General features: G+C 38.0%; 1 protein-coding gene across 2 annotated transcripts in view; it reads left to right on the top strand.

Annotated features, from left to right (window-relative positions):
• Positions 1-24,819, top strand: part of MDFIC2 (MyoD family inhibitor domain containing 2) — a 108,845-nt gene that overhangs the window by 61,066 nt on the left and 22,960 nt on the right. The window contains exon 2 of one of the 2 annotated variants that reach the window (XM_040247239.1): positions 6,448-6,486. The exons of the other annotated variant lie outside the window; for it this stretch is intronic. Coding sequence (XP_040103173.1) covers positions 6,448-6,486 — 39 coding nt within the window. The remainder of the gene's footprint in view (positions 1-6,447; positions 6,487-24,819) is intronic. 2 annotated transcript variants of the gene reach the window in all.

The following is a 24,819-nucleotide window of genomic DNA, read 5'->3' as shown; positions in this document are numbered from 1 at the left end:
ATCTTGTTAAAATTCATCCTCAGAGTAGAATGTACTATGAGGTGGTGAAGTGGATTAAAGAAATAAATGGGCACCATGTTCCCAATGGAGCCAAAGAAAACCAGTGGGTGAAACAGAAGAGCAGGGAGGTTAGGATAGAAACGTAGTTAAGGTGAAAATCTGTGAAGAATTAGAATTTTACTTATGTGAGTCAAGTTGCTTAGAGGGGAGATAAAAGGCATCACAGGGTGAGGAGATAATTAGCTGATCAGAAGCAAAGCAGTTTAAAAGGTGACCCTTACCTCCTCTGTTACTCAGTCTAAGAAACTATAGACAATTATTACAGTATTTTCTCCAGGGATGTGTGATACAGTTTCTCCACATATCCTCTAAGACACAAAGCTCTCTCAGCATTGTCATTGCGTTGCCTGAGTTCAGTGCTTTTTATGGAAATTCCTTACATCACGCCAGCCTTGTCTTTCAACCTTGCTTTAGATCAGTGATTCTCAAATGGGGTGATTTCATGCCCCCCAGGGGACATCAGGAATAAATACCTGCAGATGCTGGGGGAAGGTGTTACTAACATCTGGTGAGTAGAGGCCAGTGATGCTGCTATACACCCCGCAATGCACAAGACAGTACCCACCACAAAGAGCTATCCAGCCCCAGAGGACAATAGAGCCAAAGTTAAGAAACCCAGCTTCAGATGGCTGACTGAAATCCAGTTAAAGCTACAAAACAAAAACTACATCACAGTTCAGCAGCCGTGCAGTGAGGAGGATTTAGCAACTCTGAGAAGCAGAGAGCAGTCCAGCTATTGCACACAGAATTTCACACTCACCTATTAAATAATACAATTCATTACCCAGACCCCAGGAACAGTGGAGTAAAATACAACCCCAAAGTTAAGGAGAACAAAGAAAAATGAAAATCATTGCTTGATAGAAGATATTTCAAAGACTTCCAAGACAAACCAACTGAAAAATCCCCAATAAAAAGACTCAGCAAGAAAATTGTGTCACAGCCCCTAATCCTCAACAGACCTTAACAAGATGTTCATGAGCCAAAGACTCATGTCTGCAGAAGACAAAAGACTCAGGAGACAATATAGTCTAGAGAAGGATTATCGTTAAAAGGCAGGAGAAAGATAAAATGGATTCCTCCACCTTACAGTTAGAACTCCTAAAGAGAATAAACAGAAATGGACTCAAAACCATGTTACAGTAACTGTTAAGTCTTTCTGCTCTTGGGAAATTAATATTTAGGTTAAACTCGGGGCAATATTTTTAAAACGTTTTTTTGATGAGTGCTTTTACCCCACCTGACTAGACACCCCTGCCTGGCACAGATGGCCAAGACATTTGCTTTTTTAAATACTCCATATTTCCACAGCCACCCACTAGACAAAAATTAGATTACCAATGCTTGTGTAAACTTTCCAAGCTCTGACACAATAAGATTCCAGGAAATGTACATGCACGGCTAAAAGAAGCATTATACATAATGCACTGTAATTCCAACAGACAAGTTGCTATCTTCGATAGATATACACATTTTCCATGCCAAACACATGAACGTCAATACATTTTTCTCAAGTTAAAATGGAAACCATTTAACAGATATAATGGGCACAATGAATTTCATTTTGCATTACTAATGCAGCAGAGGAGGAGGGAAGCTTTGGCAAGGACTGAAGTAAGACCAAGAAAAACAGGAAACAACTTAGAAGCTAACGTGGCTATACAAGCTATTGCCCCAAAATGTAGTCATGGAACCCAAGGGCAACTGAGACTTCATAGGCTCAGAACTCTAGAGAAACAAATTCATGGAAACAAATTTTCGACTTATGGGAAAAAAAGTAAAAAATGGACAAAAGAGCGATTGCATTTTTGGAAAAAGGTCAAGAGAGTGTCGCCGTGTTTGTTTGTTTTTTAACCACCATTCCTGAAGAGATGTTATGACGACCAACTTGAATTTAGGGGAGATAAATTGGAGGTGAAGGAATTAAATGACGTGTCATATGAAAGGGAGTTAGAAAAGTAATCCAGGAGCCTAAATCCCTAGCTTCTGCTTTTACCACTGGAAATACATATCCCCCAAGACTCCTGTTCATCATTGTTAAAAAAATAAAACACCAAAAACAGCATTTATTTCATTGGCCCTTACCTTTAAGTCTTTTGGGCACCTAAAATAGTTTATTTCAGTCACTGCACGCCAAAGAATTGTTTTGGTGCCATCTACTAGATTTAAATAGTAAATTCTGAAGCTTTAGACAAATGCTATTATTTAGACAAATGCTATTTAGACAAAGCCATTTAAAATAAAAGTTTTGAGCACAGGGTTACTGCAGTCAGGCAGCCCTCACTTCCAACCTCATGTCACCAACACAGTTTAATGGGCAAGCTCAGTGAATTTGAGAAAATTCTGTTACCAGAGTTTCAGTTTCTCTATCTGTAAAATGGGTGTGTAATAGACCTTATATTAATATTTTGGGGGGGGGGTGTCAGACAGTGAAAATCACTGAGTTGTGTCTGATTCTTTGTGACTCCAAATTCTCCAGGCCAGAATACTGGGGTGGTTAACCTTTCTCTTCTATAGGGAATCTTTCCAACCCAGGTATCAAACCCAGGTCTTCCGCATTGCAGGTGGATTCTTTACCAGCTGAGCCACAAGAGAAGTCCAAGAATACTGGAGTGGATAGCCTATCCCTTCACCAGTGGATCTTTCCAACCCAGGAATCAAACCGGGGTCCCCTGCATTGCAGGCGGGTTCTTTACCAACTGAGCTATCAGGAAAGCTTTTTTTTAGGTGGGGAGGGAAGGGGATTAAATGAGATTATGTGTGTAAAACAGGTTAATTAACTGCCGTAATGTCTAGCAGTGGGCTTCCTTGGTGGCTCAGTGATAAAGAAACTGCCTACGGTAATGGACAGGGAGGCCTGGCCTGCTGCCGTCCAGGGGGTCACAGAGAGTCGGACATGACTGAGCAACTGAACTGAAGCAATGCAGGAGATGCAGGTTCGATCCGTGGGCTGGGAAGATACCCTGAAGAAAGAAACGGGGAGCTACTCCAGTGTTCTTGCCTGGGAAATCCCACGGACAGATGAGCTTGGTGAGCTCCAGTCCATGGGGTTGCAAAAGAGTCAGACACAATTTAAAGGCTAAACAACAACAACAACAAACTCTAGCTGCAGATGGGACCCTTTCCAGGGGTCAAGTCTATGCCTCCACAGCTTCCAGGTTCTGTGAACGAGGATACAATCTTAGTTCAATCCCCTCTAAAATGAGGATAATAACAGTACTATCTAAAATAATAATATATACAATTATATAATAATGCCAATAATATCTAGGATTGCTACAAGGATGAAAATGAGATAAAAATAGTGGACTTACCAATTTCTAACTTAAAGCACATTGCATTTTATCTACAATCATGTTTCCATCATATTTACAAAGAGGATTTAACATCTTTAGTATTAGGCTCCAAAATAATTGATGAAAGCATCTCAAAATGTAAATGGAAAGAAACATTCTTCATTATGTTTATCATGAGTCCCATCAAGGGCTTGCATTTCTTTGATTTTCTTTTTCTCTTAGAAAATAAAAAGCACATCTCAACTCAGTGAAGCTTTAAAAGTGGATATATGACAATATTTAAAAAGATTTGACCTAGCAATTCTTTAGAAAAGCTCCTACTTCCAGAAATTGATGACTTTTTTGGCTAATGTGCAGATGTGGTACTTCATGTAACGACAGAAGCCAGTACCACCACAGTCAGTCCTGTGGCCGAAAACGATGTGCCAGCAAATTGGTTACGAGGTGTAAAAAACGGTGGACACAAAAAGTGAAGAATATCTTTGACTGTGAAAGGTCAAGATGACTTAGTAAGCTATTAACTTGGCTCATTTTTCAAATGATGAATCAACTTTTATGAGAAATATTCAGTGTTTTTAAACTGCTTATCAAGATCCTAATTCTGTCATCATAAAGACCTATATAACTCAAAATTTTAGAATACCACTTAATATGTTAATTGTTAAATTACAGTGATGTGAACTGGAATATGAAGATAAGTCAAACTTTCAACTTGTTTCTCTCTTCTGATGCAGAATAAACTTTTCCAAATAAGGGGCTTCTAAGGTGCACAATGTTTAGCCAGATAAAAAATAAAACAGATTGGTATGATAGTCAGCAATAGAAAGAGAAACAAATTAAGTACTTATAATTAAAGCCTGAGGAATGAAAGAATTCACACTTTCTCAGAGCTATTATTTCAGACAGTCTGGTGTCAGAATTAAAAGCCAACCAGTGCATCTGTTTATATTGCCAAGGATTTTCACAGTAAGAAGGGCTAGGAAACACATATTTTTTAATTAGGGTCCAAATCCCAAAGAACACCAAAAAAATAGTATGTCAAAAATAAATGTTCTTGTGATTTGTATTGTCCAATGTCCAAACAAAGACAAAAAATTATGTTTCTTACTTCTCCTTCACAAACACAAGTGAAAGAAAAAAAAAAGTAATTCTGTTACTTTGGCCACAGACTCCTTTTTTTTTGTTGTTATTCTGCTTGCTTCTGGCTTAGCTATTGCTTTTCTTTCCCAGGATGAAATAATATAGGAAAAGCTGATTAAGGAAGGTTTCATTCACAGGAAGGTTCACCAAGATGGCTCAGTTACCAATCCTTAAAAGCTGAATTACAGTGACATCCTAAAATGACCATTTTACACTTTAAAGTACATCTCCTATCTGAAAACTATGAGTTAACTCTTTGCTTATCTTGAGCTCTGAATTAAAGGAAAGTTCTCTTTAAAATACACACTGATGGACTGAGCCCCATAGTACTCAAATCTGCCATTAGCTTAGTTTTACTTCTCACCAACAAAATTTCAGGTTATTTCCTGCAATTTCAAAGATCACTCTTTGGTCAGTAGAAAAAAATATATTAAAAAGTAGTATTCTAGATACAAAAGTGAACAGACTTCTTTCCCTCATCTATTTATTCAACAGATATTAATTGATCATCTATTATTTGTCATATGCTGGGTTCGTTGTTGGGAAAGTCATCAGTGTATATAGCATATAATCACAACACAGGGTGTTATAATCTCTAATAGGAGAAGTATAGAGTTCTGAGAAGTGTGTACCAGCAGAAGTAGACTAGGATAGATTTGAGAGATGATCGGCCCTCACATGTTTTATTTGACAGAGGAGGAACCCTAAGATCTAGAAAGACCAAACTTTATAACCACAGAGCTCTTCAGTGGAAAAATACATATATATCACAGAACTAGAATTAACATCTCCAAATTCAAATCTCAAATTCCCTATAGACCAATATCCTTCTCTCCAGAACATAATCTCCCCCAAACAATAATGCCAAACCATGAATGTCAAAGCAGTTGACTAAAAGTTAGAAATGTGCTTTGAGACCTGAGTCAACATTCTTCCTAACTGTATGACATTCCAGATGGTAGAGAGGGAGGGCTCAGAGGTCAGACCCAGTTGGATCCTAATCTTAAATCGACCACATCTAACCAGCCAGTGACCTTCAGCAAAGTACCTAATCTGAAAATCATCTTGATTTTTTAAAAATCTTCTAAGTCAGGATCCGTCATGAAAGAGTTGAACTGAGTAGAAACTCAATACACATACATTTTTGTCCCCTCTTCTCACTCAAGTAAATTGAATAAAACTGATGAAAGGCCAGGTCACCAAAAACCACATCTCAGTTTATTTCTTATCAGACATTTCAACACAAAATACAACCTCAAATTTCTACTCTGTGAATGTTTTAGGAGTTAGAAAGCAGAGACTAAACAACTGAATTTAGAGAATTTCATCAGCATACATCCTGTAAAAAAGAGATGGGAAGGAAACAGAATCAGATTAATATTTAAAGTTATTTAAACCTCCTACATAATGTTGTGAGCCTCTTTCCGTTATGGAAACCCAAGTAGCATAGGTAAAGGGAACTTGTAGATTCTCATATCTAAGATCTCCAAAAGAAGATGAGTTTCAGGAGTAAGTTAAACTTACTCAAATGACACTCAAATTCCAGGCACTCAAATGACAAAGTCAATGCCCTGCTTTGGTGGTAATTTGGCTCCCTGTTTTACCTTTATTCTCAGATTTTTATACAAGGCAAGAAAGATAACTTTTATCAGTTATCTTCAACCTCACAAAAGAGGAGAGAACTCACTTTCAGGGAACAAACTGACTGGTACTACCTGATTCTTAGAGCCATCCCACAAAACACCACCATGGCTGAGTTTACAGGATGTGGGTTACCATGTCTCTGCATGGAAGAGGGATGGACAAGACCATTCCACTCAAACTATGTGCAACAGGTCTTCTTTTGGAAAGTGGGGTTCTCTTCCCTGAAAAAAAAAGGTAAACGGATCCTGGAAAGACAAAAAAATTGGATATTCGTGCAAATAATTATTTTTAATTTCCTTTCTTTTAGGATTATCCAGTTCAATTCAAAGTCCTCTGGAAGACCCTGGTAGGTTCACCTGATTTCTTTGTAATAGCTTCCTATACTAGATAATGGGCACTTTGGGTGTAATGGGTTAAGGGAAGGACTCCGTCTTTGTCAGTGTCCATAGTATAGTGGCCAAAGCCCTGGCATACGCATCATCACACATCTGCATCATTCAAAGTATACCACAATCATTTTTTTTCCTTGAAGGTGCATATAAGCTGATCTCTACATACATGTTACAAAAGTTGAAAAATCATGTTCTCATTGATACATTACACTGATTCAGAGTCTTCCTATTTAAGACCCTGTGTTTAGCTTTAAGGGATGAAAAAAAGCTCAGTCTCTGTCCTTGAAGGATTGAGCAACTTCTCTAAGAAATCACTTTCAGCTAGAATTAGCCAAGAGGACCCCATGTATAACTAACGTTTGAGCTGGGTTTGGGGGGGTAAGTACAAGTTTCACTGTTAGGCATGTACAAAGAGGCCAAGACAGAAAACGTGAAATGTGATTTCTCATTTAGTTAAAAGATGACACAGATAAATGGGGAATAAATAGTAAGGGAGCTTTTAAACATTCAGCAATGAAAGTCCGCCTAATAAGTCATGGTGCTCCTGTAGGAGGCTATACTGGGCCACAGTCCTCTAGGAAGAGGTTGGGCTAAAGGAACAAGACATATTAATGAGGGAGGAAAAAGCCAGCATCACGTTAACAAATGCAGTATGGCCCATTTACTTTAAGTAAGCATCAGATATGTATATGTTCATCAATTTAGATGAAAAACCTAGAAAAGAGTTATCCCCAATCAAGAGTAGTAAGCAAGAAGCGAGGAGCAGGGGTGAAGTAAGAATTTTGCTTTTCTTTTACACTTCCATATTGCTTGAGCTCTTTTTTTCCACAATAAAATTGTAACTATGTGTTGCTTGCTTAAACTAATAAATATTGTTTATATAAAAGTGAGTTTTGATTAAAATAAGGGTCAAAAACGAACACTGGCAGGATAAGAAGTGTGGAGTTGTAAGAATTACAGTTCTTGTTATTTTTGGTTGTCATTAGGGCAGGTAGCTAAAAACCTGAGCTATACATTAGGAAGAATAACATTTGGTAGATGGGAATATCATTAAGCCAATCAACAGATAGGCAGGTAGAACTCTTTGGAGGTCATGACATAGATAAACACATATATTTTGTATATGTATATATAAATTAAACAAATATATATACTTTATACTTGAAATATATACATATTTATATATTTGAAATATATAATTTATATACTTTGAATATATATATTTCAAAGGACCTTACTTTCTCAGCCAGGGATTGAACTTATGTTCCCTGCATTGGAAGTGTGAAGTCTTAACTACCAAACCACCAGTGAAATCCCGCAAATACATTTTATATAGCAGGTTCTTCCAAATATATATAATGAATATATTAAAATGAATAATAAGAGTTAGGGAGAGAGGAGACAGACTAGTTCTTTTCTGAATATAGTGATTTTAAGATATGCAAGAAATGCCTTTTGGGATGCTTGCTTGGGAAATGTCTTGAAGACCACATATCTGGATATGGAGGGCACAACAAGCCGAGTCTGATTTCAGTTTAGATGTGGCAGTAATCCACATGAAGAAGAGAGGTGGAGTAATAAATGATATCAAAGGTCATCAGGAAATAAATGAGGTCAGCAAGGGAAAGAGTGAATAGAGCCTAAGGCACGGCTTTGAGAAAGATCATCCATTAAGAGAAACAATGTACTGGCTCATTCAGTCACCTTTTTCTTCAAGGATCCTCAGCCTAACACTGTAAGTTTCAAGTATAGAACACAGTGGTGGAAAAAATGGCCTAGTGACTGCCCACAGGCAGCTTCTATCCACTGCAATGCAAACATCCACTAACATCAACTCAGCACTTACTGACTTGGCAACAGCACTGAAGTTTCATATCAATCTTTAGAGCAGTGTTGTCTTATCTCCACTCTATGGATGAAGAAATGAGGCTTGGTGAGGTGGCCAATGTGTTCTAAGTCATGCAACTATGAAGTGACAGGGACTTGATTTGATGACCATGTCTGTCTGCTTCTACAACCCATACACCTGTGTACAACTGTGAAGTGGCCAGCCAAGGCGTTGTAGAAGAAATATCAGAATGGGGGAAAACAACAGGAACAACAACAGCAGCATTCTCTGCTAAAAAAGACAGGGTCAGAGTCATGGACCTGACTAGCCATGTTATCAGGGAGGGAAGAAACTGATGAAAGATCATTGATTTGATTATTAGAAAGTCATCTATTCATTTATTTTTTCACTCAACCAATATGCATTAAGCAGCTTGCATGTACTACCACAAGGGCTTTGAAAGATCAGTTTTACTGGGTGGGGATAGAAGCCAATTGTGAAGGATCAAGAAATGAGTAGATAGTAAAGTCACTTGTGCTAAGGACCCCTCTGAGTAATTGGGTGATGGAAAAATTACCTTAAGAAGGCTTTTCAGGCTATAGCACACCTAAGTCAGCCTGCAGAGGCAGGACAGAGTCAGTAGAGAGAGTAAAAATACAGAGAAAGGGGATTATGGTGAATAAAGACGCATCCTGTGGACAGCAGAAGATAAGGAGACGCAAACTCCTGATACAAAAGGTCATGTTGAAGAGGAGAAGGACTCATTTTCCTCTCCTAGGGGAAGAAAAGGAAATATAAAGGAAAGGATAAATGTTGCTGCAAAATGCAATCATAGGACACTGTACCAATAAGGTTTTATTTGCACATGTTTGGACAGCGGTTCTCAACCCTGGCTACATACTAGAATCATCTTGGCAGTTGTTACAAACTGTGATGCTTTAGACTGAACTCCAGACCAATTAACTCAGAAAAAAATGTGAGGTTTCTTTAGGCTGAGGATATCCAAGGTTGTAAAGAGGACTTGGCAAGGTGTGACTAGGTGGGGAAAGGGGGGAGGCATTACTTGAGCAAAATCTGAAAAGCTAGGAACCAATAAAGAAATTAATTTGCCAAAATAAAGTAAAGAAGAACTGGTGGGGGGGGTGGTGAAACAGCAACCCTGCTATGTGTGTAGATCACAAAGGATCCCTATAAATTTTCAAATTACTGCAAAGCAGATACATGTGCATCCCATTACATACAACCATAACCTATACTAAGCACAAGTCATATCAGTACTACTCTCTTTTGTATTTCCAATTTCTATCAGAGTCCCTAGCATGCAGTAGATACTCAACAAACATTAGGTAAATGAATGACTTAATAAACAAATGTGTAACTCAGATGGCAGCACAACCCTCTCTTCAAGTGCCTAGAGTCCTTGAGAAAAGCAAAATTGTCTCATACTCAATCCCAACTCATCTAATGCAAATACCTTCCATGTCTCAGATCTACATGGGGTCTAACAGATTTTTACCAAAGTTTAAAGTAAGAAAACAAAGGGAAGAAGGGCTTTATCAGCAAAACTTACAAGCAATTTAAAATTTGCTATTTGTTATTGTTCAGTCACTCACTTGTGTCTGACTCTTTGCAACCCCATGGACTGCAGCACACCAGGCTTCCCTGTCCTTCACCATCTCCTAGAGCTTGTTCAAACTCATGTCCATCGAGTAAATGATGCCATCCAACCATCTCATCCTCTGTTGTCTCCTTCTCCTCCTGCCTTCAATCTGTCCCAGCATCAGGGTCTTTTCTAATGAGTTGGCTCTTCGCATCAGGTGGCCAAAGTATTGCAGCTTCAGCTTGCTGAAGATCAGTCCCTCCAATGAGTGTTCAGGTCTGATTTCCTTTAGGATTGACTGGCTTGATCTTGCAGTCCAAGGGCCTCTCAAGAGTTTTCTCCAACATCACAGTTCAAAAGCATCAATTCTTCAGCATTCAAGCCTTCTTTATGGTCCAACTCTCATATCCATACATGACTACTGGAAAAAGCTTTGACTATACAAACAGCCCTTATTGTTAACTATGTCACTTGGCCATTCTCACTGGCCATTGTTCCATGGTGAGTCCTTGTCTCCTGCCACCTTGATGCACTTTTATTTCCTTCAAGCTTCACCAGTACCATCCAAATCACAAATTTCACCTGTTCTTATTTAGAACAGTTTAACTATGACTATCTCCTACACCATGGCTTTGGGGGAAACTCACTTTTAGTATCCAAAATTTCCTAGATTTTTTTTTTCACCAAACCAAATGGTAAATATTAACGCTGTCCTTTTTAGGGCCCCAAAGTTTAATGGCCAATTATGATTTTAAATGGCCATTTCCTCCTTCTTTTCATATAAGAGAATGAATCATCTGGAGAAGACAAATGGAAAATCTCCAACCCTATAATGAATGAGGCCCAATGAGAGAATAAACATTTGTTATTGGAAGTCCATAAAATATGTATATAATTACTGTTGAGAATAATCCTTACCGTCCTTACTGGCTAGTCTCAAAATCAATGTCTTTGTCTGTGAATGTCATCACTGAACCCAGTCACATGAGCAGTGATGTGAATACAGCGGGCACTCAACACACCAATCATGAGGATAAAGGGTGAAAATGAGATACTCTCTGAGATTTTATACCTTATAATAATAGTGGTAATAATAGCTACTTTCTATGTCCAAAGCCGTTTAAAAGCATTAACATTTCACATGGCCGCATATCCTCAGAAAGCAGATCAATATTTATTCTTCCAAGTGTGTCGAGTACACAATTGAGGCACCTCGAGGTGAAAGCATCACCCTGCCAGTGTCAGCCTCAGAACTTGGAAATCACATCCCCAGTTCATTATGTCAGAATAATAAAGTGACCCTGGCCGGTTGAATGTATTCATTAATGGCTGAGGAAGGAGAGGGGCAGCAGGAGCAGACAATAACCTTGGGGAACTCAGTGCTAACTAGCCGGCAAGAAAACACTATTATTTAGTATTGCATCAGTTCCAGAAGAGAAATGTACACATACACACGTACATCAGAGCAGGCCTGTTTAGTCCTTTTCAATGAGAATTTATTTATTTTTTTAATCTCCTAGTGCAAGTAATTTTATTACCAATGATTGAATGGGGTGAGGGATAGTAGGAAGAACTTCCTTCTGAGGTCTCTCTCTCTCTCTGTGTGTCTCTGTCCCCTTACTGTGTGTTTTGCTGATTAAGCAAATCGACCTTAAATAGTAACTAACTAGAAAAGAACTCCACAAGGTTTCCTTAAGCAGCATCAAAATGACCATGGCCCATTCTCAGAGCCTATTAAGAGGTAATCAACCAGCGCGACTAACAAGTCACTCAGCCCAGACTTTCAGAATTTGGCTCTTTTGTTCTGTCAGTTTGAAGAGTGCCCTGCGAGTGATGCAATTTAGAAGGGAGCTCTTTCAGAGCTTTCCCTCAGGAAGGCGCTGGGAGCTCTGGGGGTAGAGCTTAGCTCAGGAAAAGGGAAGGAATACAAGTCCGCATTGACAGCTTGATCCCAGGGAGAGGCTGCAGGGCCGCTTGTCTGGCGGGTCCTCTGGGTGTGGATGAGGCAGGGGCAGGGAGGAACCTTCATCTTAAGTGAACGCGTGACTCCAGTATTAAAAGAACAATTACCTTCCTGTGCACTGCTTGCTGTTTGCTACTGCTGTTTCCTTCAATAAAACCTCTTTTCACTTGCCAATGGGGGCCTGTCAGGCAATAATATTTTTCAGGCATGATACACATACTAAAATGCCCTTGTGAGTTTTTAATACATTTACAGTTGATAACAATATGGCTGTTTTTTCAGGAAAGGTAAAATTGAAAAAAAAAAAAAAAGGATTTGTTAAAATTGCAGAGCAATAGCAAGACAGGATGGACCAGTGTGGGTATGCTTCATGCTGCTGGTACCTCCTAAGGGTCAAGCCAGCCAACTGCAAGCAGGGAGAAGTAGCAAAGTGTGACCAGGATGTGGCCTTTTTATTCAAATTGAAGTTCACCTTTTTAATAAAGACCTTTGTGTGTTCAGATCGTCTTCTCCCATCTGGGAGGAGGAGGATAACACAAGTTAGGTGAGATGTGTACACAGCATCCTTATATTTGAATATATATTTGGCTCATGGATTTATCATGGAGCGCTGTCTTTATAACTCAAGCAGGATGAAGGGATGGGATGAATTGTTCCCAAGGAGAAACCTCTACTTAAAAGAGATTTCCACCAAAAGACTAGAATCCTTGGCTCATAAATTACAGTTTGCTGTGATCACAGCTCAAGTTTGTTTCGTTAAATGAAACTGGACATTCAGTTCAGTTCAGTAGCTCAGTCGTGTCCAACTCTTTGAGACCCCATGAATAGCAGCACGCCAGGCATCCCTGTCTATCACCAACTCCCGGAGTTCACTCAAACTTACATCCATCGAGTCGGTGATGCCATCCAGCCATCTCATCCTCTGTTGTCCCCTTCTCCTCCTGCCCCCAATCCCTCCCAGCATCAGAGTCTTTTCCAATGAGTCAGCTCTTCGCATGAAGTGGCCAAAGTACTGGAGCTTCAGCTTCAGCATCATTCCTTCCAAAGAAATCCCCGGGCTGATCTCCTTCAGAATGGACTGGTTGGATCTCCTTGCAGTTCTTCATTAAGGTATAATAAATAATATAAATAGATAACATCTATCAGTCAATTTCAAGATAGATTTCTAGTGTCATTTTCAAACATCCATTTGGCTAGAGTTTTTTAAAAATGTGTGTGTGTATACATGGACTCATATGTATGAGTCCTCAATTATGTGCATAATGCTAATAAGCTTGTAGACACTTTGAAAATCAAATAATAGTTCTAGTGGTCAAAAACAAACGTTTTGGTACTAGCCCACAAATAAATACATATTTTCACGAAGGGACATACTGGTGACAAGAATTTCTCTTAAGGGTGAAATGGAGCTTCTACATAATCCTACAGAATAAAGGCACCTGTACTGACTGTTGTTAAAATAATACATGGTATTGGTTGTTCAACATGTATTACAGTATCTACCAATGGGAGACCATATACAGTTAAGTGGATAGCCACCACGTGTGACAGCATGGATTCAAATCCTGGCCACAATACTGTTAATTCTATGACCTTAAGTAAAATGTCTCCAACTCTCTGAGCCTCAATTTCTTAACCATTATAGTGTGATGACTTCTGCTGCTGCTGCTGCTAAGTCGCTTCAGTCGTGTCCGACTCTGTGCAACCCCATAGACAGCAGCCCGCCAGGCTCCCCCGTCCCTGGGATTCTCCAGGCAAGAACACTGGAGTGGGTTGCCATTGCCTTCTCCAATGCATGAAAGTGAAAAGTGAAAGTGAAGTCGCTCAGTTGTGTCTGACTCTCCGAGATGACTTCTACTGTTATACAATTATATAATACTACAATTATAGTAAGTATCTACTAAGTACATTTCATATAGGGGAAAATCAGAAAATCAATATATTGTATTTTGTACCAATCCTGGAACTCAATAAATAGTAAGTATTTTGATCATTATTACTCAATAATAATTACTTAAACATAGTTATTGATTAACTTACATATGAGTTGTATTCCAAATTAACATATTATTAACCAGTTGATTAACAGTACCTGCTGTAAACTGCTCTTGCCTGGAAAATCCCACGGATGGAGGAGCCTGGAAGGCTGCAGTCCATGGGGTCGCTAAGAGTTGGACACAACTGAGCGACTTCACTTTCACTTCTCACTTTCATGCATTGGAGAAGGAAATGGCAACCCACTCCAGTGTTCTTGCCTGGAGAATCCCAGGGACGGGGGAGCTTGGTGGGCTGCCATCTATGGGGTCGCACAGAGTTGGACACGACTGAAGCAACTTAGCAGCAACAGCAGCTGTAAATACTCCCCAAGTTTCTATGGCCTAATTTAATAAATGATCTCTCTTGGCCAACCAAAGTTCCATGCAGATAAATATCTGAGTTGCCTTCCACCACATGGTGACTCAGGGATCCAAGTTTTTTTCATCCTGTGGCTCTGCCATCCCTATGCGGACCCTCAGAGTTTTCTACTGCATTCTCTGCTTAAATCTGTCCAAGAAAAAAAACAAACTGTGAAGAATCACAGGGCATATTTTAAGGGACAAACTAGAAGTGAGGCACTTCTTCTGCCCACATCCCTTTTGCACAGAACCATGTACCTAATACAAGGAGGCCAGAAAATGTGTGTCCAGAAAGAAGTAGATTTGGCTCAGCAGACATCCAGTCAGTCTCTGTCAGCAACATAAATCTGTATAAGCTAAAATCAGTATTATTGAGAGTATTTTCTTTAGCCATATTTGAAGCACTAGGGATACCAATTTATGCAATAAGGAGCTTTCAGAATATACAATGTCCCTATTAAATGCACTGGTGATGTTGACCGCTAAATTCTTTTATACACTCACCCAATTTCCTTGGCTGTCTCTGAATTTTTTTTTTTTCTATCTGCTTCTACCCTCCTTACTCATCTTTGCTGGTTCTCCTTTAAACATGTGTACCAGAATGCTTGTAATTGAACTTTTTCTTCATAGACAGTTTTACACTTTTTTCTTTTTTAACAAAAGAAAATGGGCATTCTTCCTATGCTTCCTCAGATTCAGCTCTTGAGATCTTCTCTGGGAAGACCTCCTCCATGATGGAGACAGAGCTGGGTACCACTCACCAGTATCCCTATAACCTAGGTCAGATTATTTGGAATTACCAGGGTCTCCTGAGTGGAGTCTGCTCTTTGACTGGAAGCAATTTGAAAACTGACTTACATCTTTTATCTGAGCTCTCCGCACCGAGTATAGTATTGTAGCTGTCACAGAGCAGACACTCAACCCCATTTAAATGAAGGAATTAAAGAACTTCAAGGTATAATTCAGTCTATACATCTCAGTCAATAAAGAAAACCAAAATACAAATAAAACTTCGATCCTATCGAAAGAAGTCATGTAAAAAAATTAATGAGAGGAATAGACATTTACCTCTATATAAGTATACAAAGCATTTTTTTTTCCAATTTTCAACATTTAACACTATATTTTTTTAAAAGTAAGCAATTTGAGTATTGCACCTGGTTCCAGTAAATTGACTTTGGAAATATTTTTCTTTCCTATGTGTATTCATATACTGTAACTTAAAGGCAGAGAAAAGACAACTCCAAACAAGCCTACCAGAGATCCTACTCCCAAAACTTTTGTGCTATCTTAAAAAAAAAAGAAACACCATCTCTGAATCTCTAGAAGTGAAACTTTTTTTTTGGCAGCCGAATATCAGTTATAAAACAGGCAATTTCTTCCGAGATATTAAAAAAATGCTAAAGATGAGTGACTTTTTAAATTAAATTCTAATTAGAAGATTTTTATCAAGATTTTTTCATTCATTTACTGTGAAAATAATATAACATTTTCTTCAGTATATTTGCATTATTTTCCATTTGGGATAAGCATTTATCTCTAAAAAAGTAACAAAACTCTTTATAACAAAACTTCTAAAACTTAAGGGTAGTAAAGACGACTGTTAGTACCTTATTCAGTTCCAAATATATAAATACAAAATATTTCACATGAAATCCGAATAATTGCAGTGACCTATTCAAACAGATATCATTATAGTTTCTCCTTTGCATTGCTATATTATGAATATTAATTATATGTACTATGAAGATCATTATCAGCCTATTTAGTCTACTATATCATAGGCAGGGCACCATAACAATTAAAAGCTCATCTTCTTTTTTGTACCCAGGCTTCCTGAGTATAAATCCCAGCTTCGCCATTCACTCTTTGCAATTACAGTTCATGACTTATATTACCTATCTGTGCCTCAGCCTCCTCATACGTAAAATGTAGATAGCAACAGAGCTTAGCCTACAGAGCTGTGGTGAGGACAAAGCTTACTTTCCTTCCAGTTCATCCTCCATACTGGCATTTCTAAGACAAATACATGATCTTGTTTTATTTCTGCTTAAAAGATTTATTCTAGGCACTTAAACAGGAGCTAAGAGAACTTGGATATAGTCTGTATGTTCGGGGGTAAGGGGTTGGGAATCTATATTATATGTCTGTGTATGGTGCATTTCTCCAAAGAAAGGGTCCATATGTTTCCTTGGGATCCATTCCCCTTAAATCAATAACCACTACCCAATGGCCTAAGTCTAAAATCCATAGGTAAACATAAAAACTCCACCATAACTCCCCTAATCCTTCTTCTCACTTTTGCTTATTCCTCCCCCATGTTCTTACTATGCTCTGCTAAATACTAGTTTTCACACTTCTGTGTTTTACAGATTTTTTCTTCTTCTTTGAATATCAATGGCCACCTGGCAACTAAATACCAATTTTTTGAGATTCAGTGAAAACATCATCTCTTGTAGATATCTATCTATGTTACACCAAGCATTATTAAAAATCCCTGAATTTGCATCCGCAGAACTGTGCGCATGCTCTATTATCCATTTGTCATATGCTACTGAAGTCATCTGAATGCCTGACACTGCTCTGAAGGGTAAACTTAGAAGACAGGCACCAGGTCTTATTCATCCTTGTGTATCTACCAACAATGAGTGTACTGTTAAGTACTATATAAATAACCCATAAATGTTTCTCAAAAGAATGACTGAATTACTGACTGTTGTCTTGCTTCAGATTGATCTGTTAGGTAGATACTACATGATATTTTCTGAAGGATCTTTTTTTTATTCTATGTTGGTTAATCTACATGAATACCATATTTATGAATTCAGGCATAAGATGCTATATTTCACACTCTTTCTAAAGTGTTTTAAATCATGTACGTACCATGATAGTTGGTGATGGAACAAAAATTCGATAGCATGATTTTATGTCCTAGGAGGTCAACACTCTTTCTATTAGTAACATGTTTCTAAATGGGACACCTTGAAGCTATTTCAACAAAATCACCACCACACCTTGATATCTTGAACTGAGCACAGCAGTGCTGCAGTAAAAACCAGAGAAACAGGGAGAACTGATGCAGAAGCCAATGAAATATGTTTAAAAGCCATACAATGTCTAAAGTACTTTTCCTTTATATTAAGTATATTTTCATTCCACTGTTTCATCTTCATGGATTCAAAACACCAAACTTCTTTTGATCCAGAAGAGGAACAGAGTTTTCTTACAAATGTATGAAGAAGCTAGGATTAGGCATGCTTCTGGCATCTTCCCTTTTTCAGAAAACAGGATTTTGAAGCAAGAAGAGCATAAACAGAACACACTGACTCTTGACACACCACTGCATTCTTCAACTAGAATAATAAAAATTTGCAAATGAACAAAAGAGTGGGAGGCAGATATCTGAGTTACAATGTTTTTGAGCTAAAGAACACTATTAAAAAAAAAAGATCCATGTGAATAATAAAGCATTGTTAACCAAGTCGTGACATTTCTATTCTAGTGATGACTTGAACAGCAGAACTACATACAGGCGCCTTGTGCCATTTTCCAAGTGGGAGGAAGACATATAATTATAATTCTTACATTAATAAGAATTCAAGAAAATCTGGGGAAAAGTTTATTCAAAAACATATTGACATATCAGTGTTATAAATCACTTTCTCTTATTAACCTGCCCCCCTCAAAATTCTTTTGTTGGCTAGCTCATCATGGCACAAAAAGGTATTTCAGGAAAAGAGAGACCTACCTTGAAAATCTTTTTATGGCACTGAAAAATACCTACCATATATTTATTCTGTAGCTTGCTCAACATGTGAGATATATGAGAGAAATATGTTTTCAAAACAATTTTAACCTCCATTGTCTTGAGCACACGTATCAACTCTGTCATATCACTTATCGAAAATCCTCATAGAAACCTTGCATTTAGTCAAAACTAATGAATCTGTTTTAACATCCTTTGTGAAAGTCAGAGAGGATATAATATTATGTTTTCACTTAACATACATTTTTCTTCCATTTCCTTTCTTTGTTGGGTGGTTAAGAGGGGGGAAATACTGCAAAAATTACAGTGATGTTATCAACTGCAGTGTTTTAACAGAGAACAGAATTGGAAATGGCATGTTGCTGAGTGAACTTCTAAATGAATGGGGGAAAAAAAAAACCACAGATGGATGGATTTTCTCTTGGTGTTTATCTCCACTGAAGTCTCAGAGGGTAGACTCCCAAGTGTTGAAGGAAGCTCTCTAACTGACCCCATTACTGCCTTGGGCACTGGTGAAGGTGAAGGGGCAGTTGTAAAGTCAGCCTCTGAGTGAGCGCTGCGGAAATTATAGGGTTGTGTTAAATGCATCCTCTGCAGGGTGCTTCCCTATCTTCAGAGGACACACTCATTAAGTGCTGCCAATGAGAAAACTAAGCATTTTTCTCTATAAAAGTGCTCCTTTTTGTGGCACATCTGGAGCCTATCCAAAGGGCTTCCAGTCTAGGTGGGAGAACATAATAAAGCAAAACACCTCCATCATTGAGGCATCAGCCTGAAGGAGTGAGTCGTTGCTGCATATCCACCAGGGTCACTCACCTACCATCATAACATGCTCCCGAGACCGAGCAAGAAGGCAGGGTGCCCGATCCAAGTAGAATGTGACAGAAGGGACATTGAATCAGTATGCAAAAATGCTCACTTACAAAATTAGAAGAAAACATATTTATGCTATTTCTTGCAATTTACTAATCCCATTTCATCTACACTCAATTATTTTCTCCCTCTGCCTGTTAGTTATAAAGATACACATGAAGATTTGGTTTCTACATAAACCTGGTACTTTCTACAATGTCTCCTATGATAAAGAATAAAGATACATGGGAGAAATATATAAAGACTAGAGATATTACACTCTTGTATTGTGTATATTCAATATAGAGAGTGTATCAGCTTAGTCAAACAAGAAAGAAAACCACAAGGATGAGGGAAGAATGTACACAAGTCAGATGGAGTAAAAGGTACCACAGAAAGAAGTACCGTAAAAGGTCCAAGACTGGGTCTCAAAAAGTGATAAAAGTAAATTATCACTGAGGGAGAAAAAAATATCAAAAGAACCCAAAGAGACCTCATTTGCTCATTTTTATGTGAATTAAGTTGACTGCATGTAACTATGTTGACCTGGTTCTGTCCTAAGATGCTCTTAAAACTGGGTAGTATGTTGGGAAAGGAAATATTTCAGAGTTAAGTTCTGGTGATGAATCTAGGATAGGGCTCCAGGCTTTAAGCCTCTTTATGACAGTACGAGAATTTAATACATTTCTCATTTCCTAGGAGAGGAGAATTCTCATCTTTAGTAATTGAGTCACTGCAATTAGTTTCCTTGAAATCTAGAAAAGTAACTTTTTCTCTGAAAGGAAAAGAGAATCATTTCTAATTCTAACTCAAACATCTTCTTAAACATATGTGTGCCCAAAGTATTGGATGAAAGTCTTTATTATCAGTGCTCTGCACTTATCTCAGCTGATTTTAAGGAATCTGTGCAGAGATAGATGGTAACAAGAGAGAAAACTTCAGTTAGAACAAACTGGGTTTGAATCTTTGACAAGCTGCTTCACATCTCTGAATTTCAGTTGCCTTGTGACTCATAATAGGTACACACAAAGTTTGAGAACCACTCTTCTAGATATTATAAAATGAGATCTACACGGGCTTATGCCCACAAGATGTATAAATGAGGCAAAATTACCCTCTGGACTCAACAAGCTGATCACCTGTAAAGATACTCCTCTCAGAGTAACCTTAACAAGAGCAAATATACTTCCTTTAAAACATCAGCACTATCTTCTGATGACTTACGGAGCTCTCTCAGAAAGAAAAAAAAAAAATCCTCTTTCCAATCTGCCACAATTATTGAACTGGAATCAGTGGGTATATTTATACCTGTTTCAAACAAAGTATGGTTGGCTCATTACAAGTTTAAATATTCCATTAGCTAAGTGGTAAGGAAGCTCATGTAAACCAGGAGGCCCTATGGTTCCACCTTAAGTATTATTCCTTTATAATTTCTGTTACGGTTTTCAACCTTTTGAGCTCTTGCAAATGTATCTGGCATTCAATTAAAGTGAGATTAATCCAAAGCAGATGCAGCAGTAGAAAAGAATTGCTTTGTTGAAAGCCTACCCATTTAACATACTAAACTGTAAGCACATAGACACAAACAAATCCATAAATATCAATTATTTAAAATGCATAGCTTTATATAACTAATTTGACAAAAATACAAATGCCAATGTACTCTTAACAAAGAGCTAAAATGACTAGTTTTATCTTTATGGCACTCTAAAAGCATTTCAGAAGCTGAGAACCTAGAATCTCAAAGAGTCTTCATCTTCAATGACTATGAACAAATTTTACCCAAACTTTCAACTCTTCATGGCTGTAACTGTTCTTCTATTTATGTTCTTGGATTTCTAAAGTAGTGGTTCTTTGTTTTATAAACCCTGGGGAGAATGTTTGGACCATATAAGCACCTGCTGCTGCTGCTGCTGCTAAGTCGCTTCAGTCGTGTCCGACTCTGTGTGACCGCATAGATGGCAGCCCATCGGGCTCTGCTGTCCCTGGGATTCTCCAGGCAAGAACACTGGAGTGGGTTGCCATTTCCTTCTCCAACGCATGAAAGTGAAAAGTGAAAGTGAAGTCGCTCAGTCGTGTCCGACTCAGCGACCCCATGGACTGCAGCCTACCAGGCTCCTCCATCCATGGGAGTTTCCAGGCAAGAGTACAGGAGTGGGATGCCATTGCCTTATTCGATATAAGCACCTACAGGAATCTAAAGCATAAAGGGTGGATGTGATCATGGTTAGTATTATTGTTATTTTCTAAGTGAGATAGAGAACTCACCTGAGAGACACAAAAGATTTCTCCAGGCTCAGGGGTTCTTTTTGTATGACAACCTAATTGATAGAGGCTCTTAAAAAGAATTAGGAGATTAATCTACCTAGCCAATGGAATGAGGACTAACACTCATCATCTAATATCGCAATGCCCTATAAATATGAAAGACCTCCTTAACAATGATAGCCAGATAGAATCATATGCATCAGAGTCCCAGGGAGTGGGACAAGAGCCAAAGTGCCTTATCTTTCATCATACATTGTCTTTTCTGTCCCTTCATTTGAACCTTGGCCTCAGTGGGGATTTCTGACCAGCCATTAGTCATTAAGGGGAATTTCATTGGTACAAAATTCATGTTACAGATGGCAGAGAAGGGATACCTGTGGGCAATCTGTCTGTTGACATGTTTGCCTCCTATAAATAGACCATAAAGACCCCAACGGCACAACCATGACACATTCATCTTTTTGCTCCTGTATCTTTAATAAAGGAAAAGACAGCAGGCTTCAAGCCTCAGTTCAAAATCTTACTCCAATCTTTTCTAGCTTAGAAACATACCAATGAATAAAGCACAGCGCCCTTCCCCTCTAAACTGCATTTTTCTTGCTAGTTAAATTGTACTTTTAATAACCTCTTCATTGGGTTACTACAGGAATTAAAGGAAAATTCATTTAAAGCCCTAGCCAAAGCTTCTCACAGTGTAAAGCAAATGTTAGTTATCATTATAATCTTTATAATACTTTCATTATTATAGCAGGTGCTAAGTGAATGAATGGATGGATGAATTGGTGAGTGGAAGATGAAACTAACACCTATGGATTATCCAACATCTGAAATTCTGTAATTGGATAAAGTTTCCAAAGAATTTCATATCTGAAAACTTACCTTTACCTGAAAATATTTCACCATCCCTGGGTATTATTATATCTATTCTAGATGCAATATAATATAGAGGAAAGAGCACACAACTAGAAGCCAGGAAAACCAGAATTTAAATATTGCATTGCTTATCATCAGTTAGCAAACACCTCTCAACATTCTTCAACCTTTACGCCAAGTGCTATGTAAGCTCAGGAACATCAAGGCATGGACAGCTTTCCTCACAGCGGGAAAGACACACTCATAATGGAAGGACAGACAGAAAGGACCTACTTCACAAGTCAAGAAAGGCTTCAGAGAAGTTGAAACGTCCATGAGGATGGGAAATGGAATTTGTTAATCCCCATAGTCCCTGTACCTAGCAGGTACAGGAGCAGATGACAGGTAGTTGTTAAATAAATAAAGTACCATTTCCTCTGGGTTTGAGTGATGAGGAGAAGTTGAGTAAGGTAGGGAAAGAAGAAGGTAACTTGAAGCAGAGAGAATGGTACTTGTAAAGGGCATTCACAAAGTTGGGAGACGTAAATGTCTGTGGGTGTGGAAGGTGCTTTTGGGAGGAAAGGAACTGCAGATTAAAAAGACAGTGGCTCTGAAAACACTGTGAATTGTAAGTGCTGTATAGGACAGCTGTATTACTTACAGTGCTGATCGCTGCCCTGATTTTCTGAGTTCTTCAGCATCCCATATGGTTCTGAGATGGGTTCCTCATCCAAATATTCACTGGCTCCAGGGTCTTCTTCAAAATGCCTGAAATCTCTCTTCCTCCTTTCTTTATGAAAATATTTTAGAGGATCAGTGAAAGATAAAGACATAACAATACTTGCCTTCATCATTCTTTCATTAAACAAAGGAAACAGTTATAACACTTCTCAAGGAATAAAATTATCAATGTATGCATACTGACCACTCCAGACACTAATGTTTCCATTGACTACTTTGGATTCTAATCCACATCATCACATTAGGACATTATAACATTCATTTTAAAGAACCTCATTTTTAATTGGTCATTTTGAAAGGGAGTATTTTTTTCAATGAAGAAATCTATTTTTCTCAGCTTTTACAAAAGTATTTTGCATTAAAAAGCTCATTTAAGAAAACTTGAAAGATTCAGGAAACTTGGAAAACTCATGCTCATTACAAGCATTTGGAAAATTCAGACACTTTTGTGAGTGGAGGTTTTATCTGAGAATCTTTCTTATATACAATTTCCAGGTAACTGCCATAATGAAGAATAAAAATTAATAATGCAAAATTTGCTTTGTAATTATACCCAGAAACCATCCTATAAAGAGACCAAACACTTCTAAACACTTCCTGGTTTCTGGCTCTGTCACCTCCGATCAGAGTTAGTTTTGAATGATAATATTCACTTCAATGCTTTCACTGGAATTTAAAACTTGTAACCATTGATCATTTCTCAGGACAACTATCATTCTTTCCTTGCCTCAGCACCTCAAAACTTGTGTTCCTAACTTTGTTCTTGCTTTCTTAGGAAGTTTGCTAGTTTTCTTTAGAGTAGTGTATCTTCTTCTGATGAAGTATTAGGAGAACACCTTAGTATACTTTTTCACACAGAAAAGACAAACTGATTGAGGATAAAATGGTCAAGACCTAATCTTCCCTCAAATTAAAAAAAAAAAAAGTTGCACCACTGTTTTCTGGCACTTGACTTTGGACAAGAATGATTTGGGGACAACCTAAGAACAATTCTTTCTTACATGATCTAATTTTGCTTGTCTGGGTACTTGAAAAATATTTTTATTTTTATAAGTTAAAATACTTTGCAGGATTGTTGGTCTCTTTTTAGTAAATTTTAGACAGGTTTGCACTCATAAATTGTTTCTGCTCAAGACATACATATCAAGATTATCTTTAAGCAAAGTCTGTATTTAAACTGTTTTGGTTTCTTCAGGAAACTATAGCTCTTAGGTGAGACTTATGTACTCTGGCCTCTATATGTAGTACATTTTTTACCATCAACTTTAATCCTCTGTCCTTTACTTTTAAACTATGGGAGAGTTGTTCATATTTACTTTCTACATGACTACTGATATTTGCTGTAGGGTCAATTCTGTGTTTTACTGCTCCTAAGGCAGATTTTAACTCTGTCATAATTTTGACATCTTCAGAATCTCTTAATTCACTGTGTCCCTTTGGATCTATCCTGCAGGTTTTTCACCTCCATCTGTTTCCTCCTTAAGATTTTCTTGTCTTTTCTTCACAGAGTTCTTCAGGTAATCTAATGAAAACCTCAAACAATGCTTGAAAATCTTCTGTTTATTGCAACAAATCATACCTGGATTGGTTAGAGTGTCAAAGAACTACAGCTCTCCAATCAGATCAAAAAGCACACCTCTTCAAAGGAGAGGGAAGCCCAATTTTCCAGTTAATATAAAATATTCATTTCCGGACCATGACTGGGGGTGGTGATGGGGAGGAACAGACATGGTTCATTTCCCTCTCAGCAGACCTAGCCAAAGTGCCAGACTGATTGGATTCTTTAGTTCAGTTCTAATGAGTTGATATGTTGCGTCAATTTTTCCAAGAAAAATCAAACCCATAGTTTATGGGCATAAGCATTTTTCCCTTTCTATCTTGTCTGAGGTGTTTGAGAAGAAAGCTAAGAGAAGTTGTATCAAGGATTGCTATAAAGACAATATTTTAAACTTGAAGCTATGACTACAGGGTCTATTTGGCCTATGGAGATAATTTTTAAAACCTATCACAATTAATACATG

This window comes from Oryx dammah, unplaced genomic scaffold, assembly GCF_014754425.2.
Source record: "Oryx dammah isolate SB20612 unplaced genomic scaffold, SCBI_Odam_1.1 HiC_scaffold_9, whole genome shotgun sequence".
In the NCBI taxonomy this organism is placed as follows: domain Eukaryota; kingdom Metazoa; phylum Chordata; class Mammalia; order Artiodactyla; family Bovidae; genus Oryx; species Oryx dammah.
The sequence above is the reverse complement of the archived record's forward strand: the minus strand, read 5'-3'. Positions and strand labels throughout refer to the sequence as shown.